General features: G+C 45.1%; 1 protein-coding gene across 1 annotated transcript in view; it reads right to left on the reverse strand.

Moving 5' to 3' along the window:
• LOC116836374 (NACHT, LRR and PYD domains-containing protein 3-like) overlaps positions 1 to 16,996 on the reverse strand; it is a 95,722-nt gene that overhangs the window by 34,906 nt on the left and 43,820 nt on the right. Inside the window, exon 7 of the mRNA XM_032799938.2 lies at positions 6,480 to 6,650. Coding sequence (XP_032655829.1) covers positions 6,480 to 6,650 — 171 coding nt within the window. The remainder of the gene's footprint in view (positions 1 to 6,479; positions 6,651 to 16,996) is intronic.

Consider the following 16,996-nt stretch of genomic DNA (forward strand, 5'->3'; position numbering starts at 1 on the left):
ACCCAGGAGGTGAAGACGTGTGAGCTTCTTGCCCTGAACAAGTCTGCTCCAAGGGAGAGGAGGCTCCCCAAAGTCCTGACTGGCTTTGTGGGGAGCAGTTCCAGAGCATCGCCCGGGGACTCCGTGACACATACCCTACTGCTGGGCTGAGGACTGGACGTCAGTTCACACTCACAGGTGAAAACAAAGCTCCTTGAACAAGTTCAAGGCCAGCCGGCCTTGCTCTCAGGAAGAAAGTTCTTTAGATCAGCTGAGGTGAGTTGCACAGCTGGCAGTTTGGAGGATGAGCTGAGATGCAAGGTGGAATGGGAGATGAGAAGGAATGCTCATCTGAAGCGATCTGTATATTTTTCTCTCCAAGGCTCTTTTTAAGGAACCCAAAAATAGGAAAAGTGGACATCATAGTTCATCTCCCTTATCATTTTATCCGCTAATTAGGCCTAATATACATCATACCAATTTTTGGCTCCACATCATGTGTTTTTCACAAGCATAATTTCAACAGTCCTTGGATTATATGACCATGGCCTTTTGGGTTTAGATTAATCTATTTTCTCTATCTGGTTTTCTTGCATCTCTCATAAGATTCAACGTTGTAAACAGCTTGGCCTATTTTTTTGTGGTTATTGTAACATCTTATGGATTCTTACATGCTTTTTACATCAGAGGTCACTATAGGGGTACAGCTCATAGGCCTAATAATCACACCCACTCCCATCTGTGGCCATCAGACCTGGGGGGGAGATGCAGCCGCCAGGCCCAGAACTGGCAACATCACACCCACCTTCCCACTGAGACCAGGGATCAAAGGGGGGCAAGACAAAGGAGAAAAGAACCTCAAAGCAAGTGTGATCCCTGATATTTGGGGAGAGAAGAGCCTCTGAGAGGACAGCGACTATGTGAAACTGTTGGCAGGGCCTGTTTCACACTCTCTGTTGAGCTTGTAAAAGCAGAAGCTGTCATAAATATAAAGGCAAGGAAATGCATAAGATTATCTTTTGGTTTAGCTTGTGAATTTTCCCTATGCTGAGAGGGAGTTTTATTCCTGTTTTATGTAACTTTGAAACTAAGCCTAGAGGGGAATCCTCTGTGTTTTAGATCTTTTTATTTAACCTGTAAAGTTATCTTCCATCCTGATTTTGTAGGTGTGATTCTTTAACTTTTTTTTTTTAAAATAAAATTCTTCTTTTAAGAACCTGATTGATTTTCAGTGTCCTAAAAACCAGGGATTTGGTCTGTGCTCACTTGTTATCAATTTTTTAGTATATAATTCTCAAGCCTCCCCAGGAAAGGGGGTGAAGGGGCTTGGGGAATATTTTGGGGAAACAGGGACTTCAAGTGGCCCTTTTTCCTGGATTTTTGTCAAAATCACTTGGTAGTGGCAGGAATACCATCCAAAGAGTAGGAAAGGATTTGTGACCTGGGCAAGTTTTAACCTAAGGTGGTAGAAATAAGCTTAGGGGGTTTTTCATCTGTACCCCAGAGTTTAGAGTGGGGAGAGAAGCCTGGCAGAAGTTCTGCTGGTTTTTGTAATGCTCCAGCAGAGTCTGGGTTCCTGATAAAGCTGCCACTCATCTGAATGGGTATCCATGGCAGCAGGCCGGCTATGAGCATGTGCACCTCAGGGACCAACCCCAAGTATGACTGTCTTTGTTCTCCTTCAAGGTCTCACAGGGAGCACCCTGCACACCCAAGCATTAGCCATCCCCACCCCCAACACCTGCCAAATTCTGTACACACATCAAGACACCACATTCACCAGAACTGGACACAGCAGTGACCCCTCCATCACTACATCTGGCTTGAAACTATGGTCATCCTTGTCATAAACATATAGTTAAGGGTTAATAGAACAGGAGTACTTCATGTCTCTTTTGACTGTAAAGGGTTAACAAGTTCAGTGAGCCTGGCTGTTACCTGACCAAAGGACCAATCAGGGGACAGGATACTTTCAAATCTTGAGGGAGGGAAGTTTTTGTGTGTGCTGTTAGTTTTTGGTGGTTGTTCTCTCTGGGTTCTGAAAGTTTGACCTGTGTGGCAACAGGTTTCTCTCCAATCTCTCTGATACAGGTCTTATATGTCAAATAGTAAGTATAGGTAGATAAGGCGAGTTAGCTTATGTTTGTTTTCTTTTTTTGGCAATGTGTATTGGCTGGGGAGTTCAAAGGTGTATTTGGCTGGAAGGATTTTATTTGTATTGTATACTTGGGCTTGGAGGGTATTCCAGTGTCTATAGCTGAAAGACCCTGTACATATTCCATCTTAATTTACAAGATAATTTTAACTATTTTTCTCTTTTTAATTAAAAGCTTTTCTTGTTAAGAACCTGATTGTTTTATTCTGGTGAGACCCCAGAGACTGGGTCTGGTCACAGGAATGTGTGGGAGAAAGGAGGGAAGGGAGAGAAAAGGTTAATTTTCTCTCTGTGTCAGGATTACTTTCTCTCTCAGGGAGAGTCTGGGAGGGGGAGAGAGAAGGAGGGGGGAAGGTGAATTTTCCTCTCTGTTTTAAGATTCAAGGAGTCTGAATCACAGTAATCTTCCAGGGTAATCCAGGGAGGAGAAGCCTGGGAGAAGCAACGGTGAGGGAAAGGGTTTACTTTCCGTGTGTTAAGATCCAGAGGGACTGGGTCTTGGGGGTCCCCAGGCAAGGTTTTGCGGGGACCAGAGTGTACCAGGCACTGGAATTCCTGGTTGGTGGCAGCGCTACAAGTACTAAGCTGGTAAGTGAGCTTAGAGGAATTCATGCTGGTACCCCATCTTTTGAACGCTAAGATTCAGAGTGGGGAATTATACCATGACAATCCTACTGAAGGGAGAGCAGAGCCCCCAACGCTTGGGAGAGAAAAAGAACCATTGAATTTGTACAAGGGAGAGAAGCCCTCAATCCCTGGGTGAGCCCAGAAGTTCTTTAAGAGAGAATAGATCCCCCAAGATATTTTGGATGCAGGATGAGAGGAGCCCCCAGTGGGGTGAAGGACTCTAAGGTTGGGGTGAATATGGGGAGAAAAACCCTATGGGTGTATGTAGGAAATTGAGGAGCTAAGCCCTAACTTGGGGGACAGAGGCTGCGGAGAGAAGAGGGCATTCAAGATAAAGTGATGGAGAAAATCCACATAAAATTTACAGATAAAACAAGAGAGAAGACACCTGAGCAGATCCGGAGAAAGAGACCCCAAAGTGGGGAGAGGAAATTTAAGGGGAAAGAAGGACCACAATTGGATTCCAAAGGAGAAAACTCCATCCCCCCAACAGTAGTAAAGGGATGTTGTTTTATTTTATTAAATTTTCCCATCAACATTTGTTATTATGGGTGACTGAACCTATGATGGGTTGGACCCCCTGGGCGTCACGTGGGGCACTGAAATACCAATGAACCTACCCTTCTGCCAGAATGGGTGCCCCTTAATGCTCTCTTTCTTAGCCACTTTTCCACAGCTGGGCTTACAACTCAGGTAGGACTACCAAGCCCAAATTATTACTAGTGGGATTATGAAATAACCCCCTTCCCTTCCACCATGATATGTTCAATGGAAGAGATAAGATTCAGGTGGGGTAAGTAAAGACGCACCATGGCCCGGAGTAAGAGAGAACTTCAGGGAAGAGCAGTGAAATGGGCAATTTGTCCTATGTTAATCCATATAACTAATTACCTGTGATGCTTGGGAGATAGGTCCATTTGGAAGTCTCCAGGATTGCCTATTGTTCACCCAGGATTGAATGGTCAAGAGGCTGCTAGAAAACTGTATATAAAGACCCTTGGAACCTGATCCTTTTGTTTATCTCAGATCTGCTTAAGGTTTTATGCAGGGGAACCCTAAGGCATAAGCAGGGCCTCCAATGCGTGGGGGGCAGAGGGGGAAATTGCCCAGGAGCCAGGGTGACATAAAAGGGCCTGGGACTCCCAGGGTCACCACCGCTGCTGTGGTAGTGGTGGCTAGGAGCTCCCTGCCACTGAAGGGCTACTGGGGGAGGCTAGCTGTGCTGTCTCTTTGCCACCTTCCAACTTTAAACCTCATTTCATTGTCAGACTGCTAAATTCCCATTCCCCACAAACGAAGCTTGTATCACTCTGAGACCCTGGCTTTAGGGATCTAGCAGCTTCAGCACTGCAGTGACCAGCACTGAGAAAGATCTGACCCTGAAATGGCTGCCAGGAGCCAGCTAAAACCCATAAGGGATTCCAGTGAGTCCGGCTGAAGTCAGGAGAGGAACCTGTCCCACTCAGACATGAATTCAAAACAAGATGACTTTAGGTTAAGCTAGCCACCACCACAGTGCTGCCACACTCCACCTCAGGACACACAGATCGGGCAGTACCACCCACCTTGGGACGGTGTCAGGGATAGAGGTGGCGATGGAGGAGCTTGAGAGTGTTAGGATGCAGGGGATTGGGTTAATTGTTAATTTTTTTTTCATTATTAGATAACCATAGCCCCTTCCTTCCCCAGACCCTATTCTCCTGTGAGTAATACAGTTCCACTCTCTGTTACTCATGATGTGACCTTCATTTGCTAAGGCTTATTTTATTTATTTTATTGCCCTCATCATCCCCTGTGCACTGGGCTTTACACTCCTTTCCTGTTCGTAGTAGTATTACGGATTTCTCAAGGAATAGCCACCCTGTGCACTGGACATAGTGAGAGTCTTTTTGAGAGGAGGGTCCAAAGGCACCAAAGATGCTAGCTCCACTCCAGTGTGGTTTCCCCTCCCAGGGGCTCCACTTGACTCAGTCCTTCCTCCACAGCTGCCTACTAGCAGCCCTTTATAAGTTCAGGTGTAGCCCAGCTCTCTTTAATTAACTAGACTGGGCTCACCTAGTCTGGTCCAGGGGAGCTGGGCTCAGTCTATCAACCCTGTGACATACCCCCCACCTTTCCAGGAGAAAAAATTATGTATTCTTTTCCTTTTTGTAAGGTGCCTCCCAGGGCTATTCTAACCCCATACAATGCAAAAACACCTGTCCACCTCGACATTCTGCAACATCAATTATTACAACCTTTCAGGGCCCAAAGTTTTCTTAAACGTAACCAAAATTATTTCCCTCAGTGGTGTAACATAATACCATTCCCTGCAGTCCCTACCCATAATGGAGTGTTCTCTGAGTCCCAGAAACCATAGTCGGCTTCCCTCAAGCACAAACTGTGGGTCCCAGTCACCCTGAGTTTTATGCAGTAAGGCCAGGTTCACATGCCCAGGACTACTGGGTACACTCTCTAGGTGATCTTATCTCTGTCCAGGCTTTTCCATCTCTGCATGAAGAATCTCTACTTTAGTTTCAAGTTCATGAACCATGCAGAGTAAACAGTTTCTCTCTTTCTCAGAGAACTGGAGATCTGTGGCCCATTGTTCTTTCTGGAACTTTAGATCTTGTAAATTCACTTTCCTTAAACTCCACTCACTCTGTAAGCTCATTGGCCCTTAGGAGGGGGACCATAAAACAGGGAAGTGCTATTTCTTTCCCTGCACTGAAGTCCTTTTTCCAGCCCTGGTCCCCTATTTGGGGGTCTACTTATGGAGAGGTCCTGTCTGATTCCCCATACTAGGTCGTTCAATGGCCACCATGGCTGGGACTCATGCTGATGCTGAAACCAAAGTTGAATATTTCAGCTCAGATAGGGACGTTTACAATTCCTTGGTGTCAAAAGTCATTAAAATGATCTAAAACAGTCTGGTGAGTGAATGATAAGAGTTAGCACTTTTTAATAAATATATTTTTATTAAGAGAGAGTTTTTAAAGTTTATTGTACATTTATTTCCAGACCAGATGGTTCACAGGTACTGAATAGTAAATCTTTTTCTTGCCCAGAACTAAATGCTGCAAGTACTGGATAGCATATTTTTGGGTATCCCTATCCCCCACCCTCCGCCCTGAGGCACCCCCTTCCGCCCCAGCTCACCCCTGCTCTGCGCACGTGTGCCCCGAGCATGCCATCGCTGCTTCACTTCAGCATAGGCACTGCAAGCCTGGAAGGCAGGAGAAGTGAAGCAGCCATGACGTGCTCGGGGTGGAGGCGGGGCAGGGGTGAGCTGCGGCGGGGAGTTCCCCTGCATGCCACATCCCCTCCTACTTGCTGCAGGCGGCCCTCCCCATATTCCCCTGCCCTAGCTCCCTCTGCCCAGATCCGGCAGCCGTGGGTCGCTGCCGAAGAAAATGGTGCCCTGCCAAATCCTAGCACCCTAAGCGACCGCCTAACTTGCCTAAATGGTTGCACCAGTCCTGTTTATCCCCCAAACACCAGGGGATGGTGGAGCCTGCTGTTTGTTGTGGGACAAGCTTTACTTAAGATTTCCATTTTCTAAACAGGGCAGGCTGGGTGCATGTTGTGAGCCACCGATGGAGGTGTTGGAGAGACACTTAATGTTCGGCTCCTCCATGTAGCTGCAGGGAGCAGACATCAGACACCAGCCACACACCCTGTCAAGTGCTTTATACAGAAGATACCTGTAAATACACAGAGGAGGCTAAATGTTACTTACCCCAGTCTCTGTAGTTTGCAGTTCGGGTGTGACAGTCCCTTACACAGACGCTGCACGCCGGCATCTCCCAGATAATTGTAACCCAGGTCCAGATCTGTCAGGCTCTCATTGACTCTGAGAACAGCGGCGAGATCCTCACAGGAAGCACCTGGGAGATGACCACTAAACAAGCTGCAGGAGAGTGAAAGGCACAGAAGAGTGATCACAATGTGATCAGGGCTCATCACAGCTGTTCTGACAGGAAGCTCCACCCACCAGCTCTTCTCCCTGACCAATCAGCATTGAGAATGAGCCAGAAGCCCTGCCCCAGCCCTGGACCAGCCCCCACCTGTGTCCAATGAGTAACAAGTTTTAGGTGGGACTGCCTGCCTAAGCCCAACCCCTTGCATCTCACCCTTGACCAATCAGCACTGAGAATGGTCCAGACACCACAATCCTTAAACTTCTGCATTGACCACTGAAAAACAAGGTTCTGGATAAGATTCTACCCCCAGGTTCATTAAGGGTTGGTAGAGCCCCTAGATATTTTGGGGGCGGGAAGAGAGGCACTCCCAATGGGGTTAGAGACTGTAAGTGTGGGATGAACAGGAAGAGAAAAAGACCATGAGTGTATGCGAGAAACCAGGGAAATACACCCTAACTGGGGAAGCTGGGGTGGGGCGGGAAGAGGGTGTCCATGATGGAGCAATGGAGAAGAGCTCCACAAGATTTAAAGGTGAGAAAGGAGGGAAGACAAGTGAGAAGCTGAGGAGGAAGAGACCCCAACATGGGGAGAGGACACATGAAGGGAAAGAAGGACCCCAACTATGATAAAAAAAGAGGAAATGAGGAATGGTGTTGGCGGTAAGCTTTGGGAAGGAGGTAACTGTTCCAGCAGTAAGAGAGTTTATTCTTTGCCCTGGGCTCTGACTAGAGTTCATTCTTGAGGCAGAGTTTCTTCTTGGGAATTTGGTGTTGGGCTCAGATCTCTTGAAGAGGTGCCCACCCTACATGCTGTGTGACCATATCATTCCAAAATGGGTGAATAAATGTGAATATGACAAGTTTCGCTTAGAGTTTCTCCTCTGATCTGCAAGGTGCAGAACATCTGCCACCACTTGGCTGAGGGTAATTCAGGTGTCAGGGCAGGACACTGGTTTTATAAGAAAAAGAAGCAACATAGACACAGACAGTCCTTGCCCTGAGGATCCTATGATCTAAACAGACCAAAGAGACAAAAAGTGAGGGAAAGAAAATATTATTATCTGCATTTTTCAAATGGAGAGATGAGACCTATAAGAGATTGAATGACGTGCCCAGTGTCACTAAGAGTCTGAGTTTAGATCCAGAGATTTAATTACACAACCAGCCTTTCTCTTCCTTTGTGTTTCTCTGTTTCAGAAGGGCATTTTTAAGGAGGAGCTACTTAACAATCAGGGGCTGAACATTAGGCCCTGAGCCACTGATGAGGCTTCTTACCATATTGATAACCCATTGTGATTTGTTTAAGTGTGTGAGAAGAATTCAGTCTACTGACCAGACCAGACCCAAGGAAACACCTGAAGACTATAAAGAGCTGTAAGAAGGGCAAACAAAATTCATATAAGGTTTCCCAGAGGTGAGCAAGGAGTGGGGCGTGAAGTGGCCTGTCCCAGACATTTTTGAAATGCCATGTGCCATTTCCAGTATTTTAGAAATCTGTCATATCTTTCAAAGGCAAAATTCTATTCAATCAAAATTACAAGAGCTCTCATGGTTTTCATCTGGAATTCTGCACTGGGATAACCAGCTATAATGTCATATTATGATGTACTGTTAAGAGAACTGCGTACACCAAAACCACGTGACCCCAAATATATTTGATTATTTCCCAGCAGGTGCATACACAAACATTCTAAAAGCAAACATCAACTCAGTGAGAGACAGGAACACATGCACAAGTAGTACCAGCTCCATGCTTACATTTCCATGCAGATTTATAGCTGAGGCAGGACTGCAAACCCTTTATTCTCACTAGTCTACCAGCCTGGACTCATTTGCAGCACTCCAGTTAACTCACCACCTAGAAAATTTTATTTTTACTACATTAGCACATGACTGGTGGTCATTACCAGGGTGGAAATAGATGCCGGAAGTAGTGCAGTTTTTCTGTACCATGTAATGTTTAAAAGTTATTGGACACTCAATCTGAAAAAACAATTGACAAGAAGGTATGAGTAACAGCAAGGGGAACCTAACCCAACCAGTACAAAACCTAACTTCCCCCCCTGCTGTTACTCATACCTTCTAGTCAACTGTTTGAAATGGGCCACTTCGATTACATTGAAGTCATTAGCACTACAAAGGTGATTTTTCCTCCCTTCTTGTCAACTGTTGAGGATAGCCCACATCCACCTTAATTGAATTGGCTCATTAGCACTGATTCCCCCACTTGGTAAGGCAACTCCCATCTTTTCATGTGCTGTGTATTTATACCTCCCTACTGTATTTTCCACTCCACGCATCTGATGAAGTGGGTTTTAGCCCATGAAAGCTTATGCCCAAATAAATTTGTTAGTCTCTAAGCTGTCACAAGGACTCCCAAGCATGAAGTACTCTGGCTAGTACTTAAGAATCCATTGCTTGATGCAGCCTGATTTACAAGCTACCTCCTGTGCTGTTCAGTGATCATGCAGAGCCAGGGAGTCTGACAGAGCTCTGCTACATTCACTATCTAACTGATCTGCATTGCGTAACAGGAACCTATGTACAACATAACAGCCAGTTTCAACTGGTTCACCACCCGGTATCATCTGATCTCCCATTTCCGAGCAACCTAATCAAGAAGCTACTGAATAACTGCATCCACGTCACCTGGCCATTGGCAATATCCAGCTGGATTTTAGGCCTGGACAGAGAATAGAAATGGCACTACTGAGGCTGAGAGTGCTTCGCTTCCAGCTCCCACGTTTCATCTGCTTGGTCTCAGAGGAGCACAGATATCTCAGTTCATTGATTGTAATTTCATCTCCTATGTCAGTTGAGCTAGACCCACTATGTTTGTATTCTCTGGATAACAGTAGTGCCTGCAGAGCAATCAAGAACACGCCTCCATTGTGGTAGGCCCTGAGGAGTTTACAATGTAATTAGGCAAGACAGACAAATGGAGGGGACAGAGCTAGAAGACACAAGCAGAACGAATGCCATGATTGTTTGTCATTTTGTTTATTACTTTGCTTGGTGGCATTTTTTATTATTTTTTTTAAATTCTTTGGGTGCAGTTTGTTATGTGGGGATTAGCTTAAAGGAAAGAAAGAGGAAAGGAAAGGGGATGAGGGAGGGAAGGAATGAGGGGAGAATGGAGGGCAGGTGGACGGAGGCGGATGTGAAGACACTGTGAGAGAGGAGGAAGGAGGAGTTGCAACAAACTAATCAACACATGAGAAGAATGTCAAGAGTAACACCATGCAGCAGGCAACCTAATGACATCAGTGTTCATTGGTCCATTGGTCCATGCTGAGGCTGGTTCTGTGTCTGCTCCTACTGCCTGGGAGTTTCTCTGGGCCCAGGCCTGGCTCCTCCTGGGAATTTCATGGAGGATTAAGATACAAACTGGCAGCAGAAACTGACTGGATGCCAGTGAGGGGACTGGAGAATTGACTTGATGTAGTCATAGCAGCAAAAACAACGGAAGGGGTGGACAGTCCCTTTTGTACTATCTGGAATGTAGACATCATTTTTACATTCAGCTTTAGGTGCAGTGAAATAGAGAAATTCAGTATGGAGAGGAAATGTGGATTGAATAATATGGCTAGGTTCTCATCTAGGCAGAATGTATGACATTTTGAGCACACTGGCAATTCCTAATGAAACTATGATTTAATTTTCAAATCAGAATTACATAATGAGAGACTTTAAACAAGGTAAAATGACATTTCAGTCACTTGGGACAGTATGGTCTTAATTTCATGCACAAAAAAAGACACAACAGAGGTAGAAATTAATAAGAAGCTACTGGAAAAAAATCCTAGCAAATGGTGAAACTGAAGAAAAGGAGAATAAGAAAAGGAGAGCTAAAAGGCACTAGAGATGAAAGGCCTAGAGAACATACTGGCAATGGCGGAAGTGAAACAGAACAGGAGAACCCAGACACCTGAGGAGTAATCTAAATATTAACCAGAAGGGAATTATTGGAAGTCATCCAGAACAAGCAGATGAACAGTAAATATTTCAACACTGTAAACCAAATAGTCTGAAGTTGGTTTAATTGGAGTGGGCAAAACTCTGTGGTAGCTGAGTTCTGTATTAAAAATAGAGAAAACAAAGGATATGAAGGAGGAGCACATAAGGGGGTCTCAGAGATGGAGGAGACTGGAGAAAAGAGAAACGGAATCAGAGAGGCCCTCTGGGGTTCTATGTAAATCCTCCCTATGTAACCACAATGACGAGATGGTAATTTATCCCTGATGGTGAGGGCTGAGGTCCCATATATGGAGAATGTATTTATATCCCTTGGATTGTTCTTCTTTCAGTCCAAGCATTATCGGGAAATCACAGTAATTTGGGGACAGATTTATATGATATTTTGGTATTTTATTTTTGGATTGAAAAGAAGAGGAGAGCAGCAGCATGGAGGGAAAATAATAAAGGGGATAGCTGTGGAAGTTTACAAACAGAAATCAAGATGTAGCCAGGCACGCAATTTTAATACAAGATAATTGGAAATGGGAAAGACAGTTGCCGTACCAACAGCCTCTGTGCACAGACAGTCCTTGGTCATAAAACCGAACAAAAGACTAGCTGAACTGAAATCTTTAGTGAAAAGACAGGGAAAAATCTAAACAAAAACAAAACTCTCCTCTCTTTCCCCTTTGTGACAGGATTACCCATGTCCACAGTTTACACGAGGGGTGAGCAAACTTTTTGGCCTGAGGGCCACACTGGGGTTCCAAAATTGTATGGAGGGCCAGGTAGAGAAAGCTGTGCTCCCCCAAACAGTCTGGCCCCTGCCCTCTATCTGTCCCTTCCCGCTTCCCACCCCCTGACTGCCCTCCTCAGAAATCTGACCCATCCAACCCCGTTCCTTGTCCACTAACCGCCCCCTCACAGGGCATCCCACCCCTAACCAACCCCCCGGAACCCCACCCCCTCACTAACTCCCACTGCTTCCTGTCCCATGACTGCCTCAACCCCTGTCCACACCCCTGCCCTCTGACAGGCCCCTCCGGAATTTCCACACCTATCCAACCACCCCCTGCTCCCTGTCCCCTGACTGCCCCCTGGGACCCTCTGCCCCTTATCCAACTCCCTGCTCCCTGCCCCCTTACAGAACTGGCAGCTATGCCGCCCAGCTGGAGTCAGCCATGCCATCGCACTGTCCGACAGGAGCTCACAGCCCTGCCTCCCAGAGCACTGGTGGTACAGCAAGCTGAGGCTGCAGTGGAGAGAGGACAGCAGGGGAGAGGTTGGGGGCTAGCCTCTCCAGCTGGGAGCTCAAGGGCCAGGCAGGATGGTCCCGCAGGCCAGATGTGGCCTGCAGGCCATAGTTTGCCCACCTCTGGTTTATACACTATTCTAATAATCTTTGTCTAAATTGTGTCTTGTGAGGTATCATTTGAGAACTCATGATTTGCTGGTCATTATTGTCCTGGTAAAATGAGTGTGGCAACATCATGTGTGAAGTTATAAGATTCCATTGTATGATGTTACTAACACAGGTTCCAAACTGAGGTTGGCTAACAGGTCAGCCTCAAACAAAGGAATGTGTGCTCTGCACAGTTTGCATTCAGGCAGGAAACAATCATCAAGCAGGAAGGGGAGATAAAGGAGGGTGAAACTGGGGAGGGAAAAGCAGCAGGGGACATCCTTCCATATAGACATTTTGTCTCTTGAATCCCCACGGGAAATGCTTCTCAAAGGGGGGACAGGACTATAAAAAGAAGAGGCAGACACCCCAGGATATCCTTCCGTCTCTCTTTTTGGCCATTGCACCTGACAGACAAAGGAAGCAATGTTGGACTGGGGGAGGGGTCTTGACCTATGAGTTTGGTCTGTAATTATCTGAAGTATGTGGTAAGAAAACTGTGCTTTGAATCTAACATAGCTTGTTAGGTTGGCATTAGTAAACATGTTATCTTTATTTTTCTCGTAACCATTGTTTACCTTTATGCCTCATTACTTGTACTCACTTAAAATCTCGCTCCTTGAGGTTCAAAAACTTGTTTTACTGATTTATTTAATCTAGTGTGTTTAAATTGAAGTGTCTGAAGGACAGTTTGAAATAGTAAAATGGCATATTATTTCTATTAAAGAATTGATTGACTTGTACTGTCCGTGAGAGGGCCGGGCAGTATAGACCATGCATTTTGTGGGAGAAATCTGGGCCTGAAACATAAGCTGGTGAGAGCCAGAGGGTAACCCAAGTTGGCTGTCAGGCTGGAGTTACACACACAGACTCAATGTGTGGCTTGCATGCTGGAAGGCTGATTGTGAGCAGTCCAGGTGAAAGCTACTTCAGTAAGGCATTGTAAGGCAACCAGTGTTGCGGGGCAGGTTTGACATAGCTGCTCATTAGTTTGCATTGTACAATGGTATGTCACACGCACAGACACACACACACTTTTTTAAATCTTCAAAAAACTAAATTATTATTATTATTATTAATGGTTTTGCCCTTTAAAATAACATCTTGAATGTCAAAGGAATAATCTCAGAACTGGCAAAAATCAAAGAAAAAAAAATCCCACTTCCAGAACATTTTACTTTAAGAGACAGATTTTCAGGAAGGGCAAATTATGGGCATGAGAGATAATTAGTTTCTGCAGATATTTTTTTCTTTACCTGAAGAAACAACCAGAAGAAGGGACATAATATTTGCTAAACATTTGGCCCTTTCAGGTTAAAAACCAACTGAAAGAAGAGGAGGAACCCTTAATTTTATTAAAGGGCACAATGGCAGGGTGCTGAAGAACAGTGCGCCCAGTATATGCTCCCAGTGGAGTTTAAGATGTTGACAGCCTGATGACTTATCTGCCTGACATAAAAAAAAAAGAAACAATTTAACTGGTTTTTTAAAAAAACATATGTACAAGTTTAGCTATTGACTTTATGTCAGGACATTTTCACATTGCCAAACAAACCAATTTACTCCTGACTATATCTTCTTGGAGCTTTCTTCTTCCTGCACAATATCCCTTCAACCAATTGGGAGGGGTCTCTTTCAGAGGGCTCCTAAAGAGCGTCTGTTGTTTCTGTGGAGTCTGCTGGCTGGGTCAGACTTTGCCCACTCTGTTCTAATAGCGAATTCATGTCACAACTCTTCCAGCATCAGGTTCAATAAATACATCTATTCCCCTGATACGTTATCAGATGGTCGTTATGTCATTCGAGCCCCTAGTCTATAAGCAGTAGCATCTGTGACCAATATGAAAGTGGTTTTGAAACATGGCTAGGCCAAGACAGGAGCAGTCACAAGAGGCTTTTCCAGCTCTAAAAAAGCTAAATCACAGTCCGATGATCACCAAGATGGTTTCCCTTTCTCATCCAACCTATGCAATGGCTTCCTTCTCAACCAGAATTTACTAGATCCACTGGCTCACAGTTTGCAGGTGAGGTTTTCTCTGTTACTATTTGTTGATTGTCAGAACCATTCAACAAAGAACAGAAATCCTTTCCTGCTTCAGATCCACATGAGTTTTAGCAACTAAAATTCCCTTTCCCCCAGAACCCTGGGTCACGAAGCAAGTCTCAACCACGCTCCATCTTTCCCTTGCTGAAAAGCTAGTACAGCATGTAGCTGTTATTTCTGCACCTAGAGGCAGGACAAATTGCTCACTGCAAACCAATTCTCTATAAATCATTTGTTTCAGCTGGGCCACAACTTTAAAAGGAATTTCCACAGACTGTGTCACACTGTCCAGAATAGCTCACAACTGTGAGTGCCTACCTCAGGGCAAACTGTAGAGAAAGGACAGAAACTCCAAACTGGTGGTATGTTCTATAATTAGATTTCAACAAGCCAGTTACAAATGTGAACTCCCGGATCGCTATACCAGTCCTACCAGGGAGTCACAGACAGTCCACTTAGACTGGAGAGTCTATCTTGCCACTCAGACAAACTGAACTTTGTGACAAAAGGTCACTTACACCAAAAATCACACCTCATTAGGTTGCTTCTGGTTCCAAGAGACCAGTCACATACCCCAGAGTATCAACTCATATTCTGGACTTCACATCAAATACAAAACTGGGACCCAATTTTATAGTAAACTAACTAAAGGTTTATTGGCTAAGAAAAGGAAATGAGAGCAATTGAGAGGTTAAAGCAGGTAAAATATATTAACAGGTGAGTTACAGTTTGTAATTCCAGATTGTGGCCATGATGTAATAAACTGCCAGTTTCCTAAAAGTATTTTCAAAGTACCTAGACTGTCTCTGGGGATCTTGGCTTTGCATCTGGTACACTTCCCTGTAAGAGTCCAAACAGTCAGAGATGAAGGATCATTCCCTGAATCCATATTTATAGATTCTTCAGTCAGAAAACAGGCTGACAGCTTCCACCCGCATGGGCTTTTCCTCTGATAACAGTAAGTGAGGAATGCCTGTAGAGTCTCTGAACTCCAGCCATTATATACAATGGCCACTAGCTTTGAAACTAGCATTTCAGAAGGCTTCTTTGAAATGAACAAAATATGAAATCCCTCTAAGAAAAGCTTCTGAGAGATTTATTGTACATCAGTACCACCTACTGGAGAGCCACACTTATCATTCTCTCTGTGCACTGATGGGCCAAGTGTCCAATAGAAAATCAGAGAGTAGCCCTTGCCAGCTACTCAGGGTTGCTAAATATATTGAAGAAGCTCCAGGACTAAGAAGCAGCAGGACTGATAAGCGCTACTGGGCACTTGATAACCCAACAGACCAACTCTCCCCATTCTAGGGTTACACAAACTGAGAAAAACAAAAAGGAGTCCGGTGCCACCGTTGTTTTTATAGATACAGACTAACATGGCTACCCCCAATACAAACTGACAAGAAACTGTGAGATTTAATTTCAAAGGTTGTATTTCTTTCTGTGTTCTTTATACATGTATATGTCCAGTGGAGGATTGAAGCACTGACCTGATGTGGTCATAGTGGCATTAACCACAGAAGAGGTGGAGAGTCCTCTTCCATTGGCTGGAACATGTGCAGTGTTAGACTGAGTGTTAGAAGAAGTTAATTACAGTGATCCAGGCTGGAGATGAGAAGTAGATTGAACTACGTGGCTATGTCCTTGTCTGGGCAGAATATGTGAAATTTCTGAGCAAACTGGTGATTCCTATTTAAACTTTCTGTCACAGGTCGTATCTCTAGGGCACCCTGTGGGGTGAAGGTGGGCGCCTCTCTCATCCCTAAGGTCCCTTTCTATCTGGAGGTGTTGCTGTAGAGCTGATTTGGAGTGCAGGATGCGGTCTCCTGGCACTTAGTCTTTGGGAGGCGGCTTCTCTCCCTTTAAGGCCTGGCCACAGTCCGAGGCAGAAAAAAAGCAAACAAAATAATCCTGCAACCCACGAAAGAGTCTGGGCTAACCTCATTGTTCCTCAAAATGTAACAGGCGAATAGTCTCTGAGAAGGGGCTGGGTTCCTAACACCCTGAGCGTCAGAGGCCCAGTCTGAGCACCTGGGCTCTAGTGAAAAGTGAAGCAGAGTAAAGATGGTTCCTCTGCTTCTCCAGAGGGCTCAGGCAGCAAAATCTCTTCTGCAGCTTCCCTGTGGAGCAGGGGATTGCTAGTTCTGTTTCCCTCTGAATGCCACCCTGCACTGGCCTTCGATCTTCCATTTTAAGGAGCCACCCCTCTCCACGTGCAATTGGTGTCACGGTTGTGCCAGGTTGGGTCTGTGCCCAGAGGAGTTCTTTAACCCCTTCCTGACTGGGGTGGGAATCTCCCACATACCCCACCCCTAAAGATGGAAGTTAGGGTCCCCCAATCTAATCCTGATTTCCCCACCAGTCCCAGTCAGGGCTAGCTTAGCCCTCTGGAGCCCCAGGGTGCAGCAAGCTCAGTGAAGAAGGGATCTTTGGAAACTGTAGCTGCAAAGCTAAAATAAGTCTCTATGCAACATCAACACTGAGATTTTTCAAACTCTTATAACTTTGAAAATTGGGGCAGATTTTCATAGGAACAGAAATAGGCACATCCCTGGCACGAATGCTCCCCCCTGCCTAATTTCAAGTTCCTGCTCCAAAGCATGGGGGTGATAGAGCTTCTCACTGAAAAGTTCACCAGAATTACTTGGGGGAAAAGTGTGTTTCCCCAGCCTATGGATGAACGATTGAGGCTAAAATTTCACAAAAATATCAAGCTTGAAGCAGCATGGAAAATGTAGGTCAAAATGGTTCAGGTTAGCAAAGTTATAAGCAACAGAAAACAGGGTCTACTGATCGAAGTCTCAGGCCATAATAACAGCAGGTAGCACTTCCAGCTTCACTTAAAATATATGCACTCTATGAAGCAAAACACAGCTTTTTGCATTAGCAAATATAAAAACTTTCAAAGCATGATGCATCTGTTGTACAT

This window comes from Chelonoidis abingdonii, chromosome 4, assembly GCF_003597395.2.
Source record: "Chelonoidis abingdonii isolate Lonesome George chromosome 4, CheloAbing_2.0, whole genome shotgun sequence".
NCBI classification, from domain to species: Eukaryota; Metazoa; Chordata; order Testudines; family Testudinidae; genus Chelonoidis; species Chelonoidis abingdonii.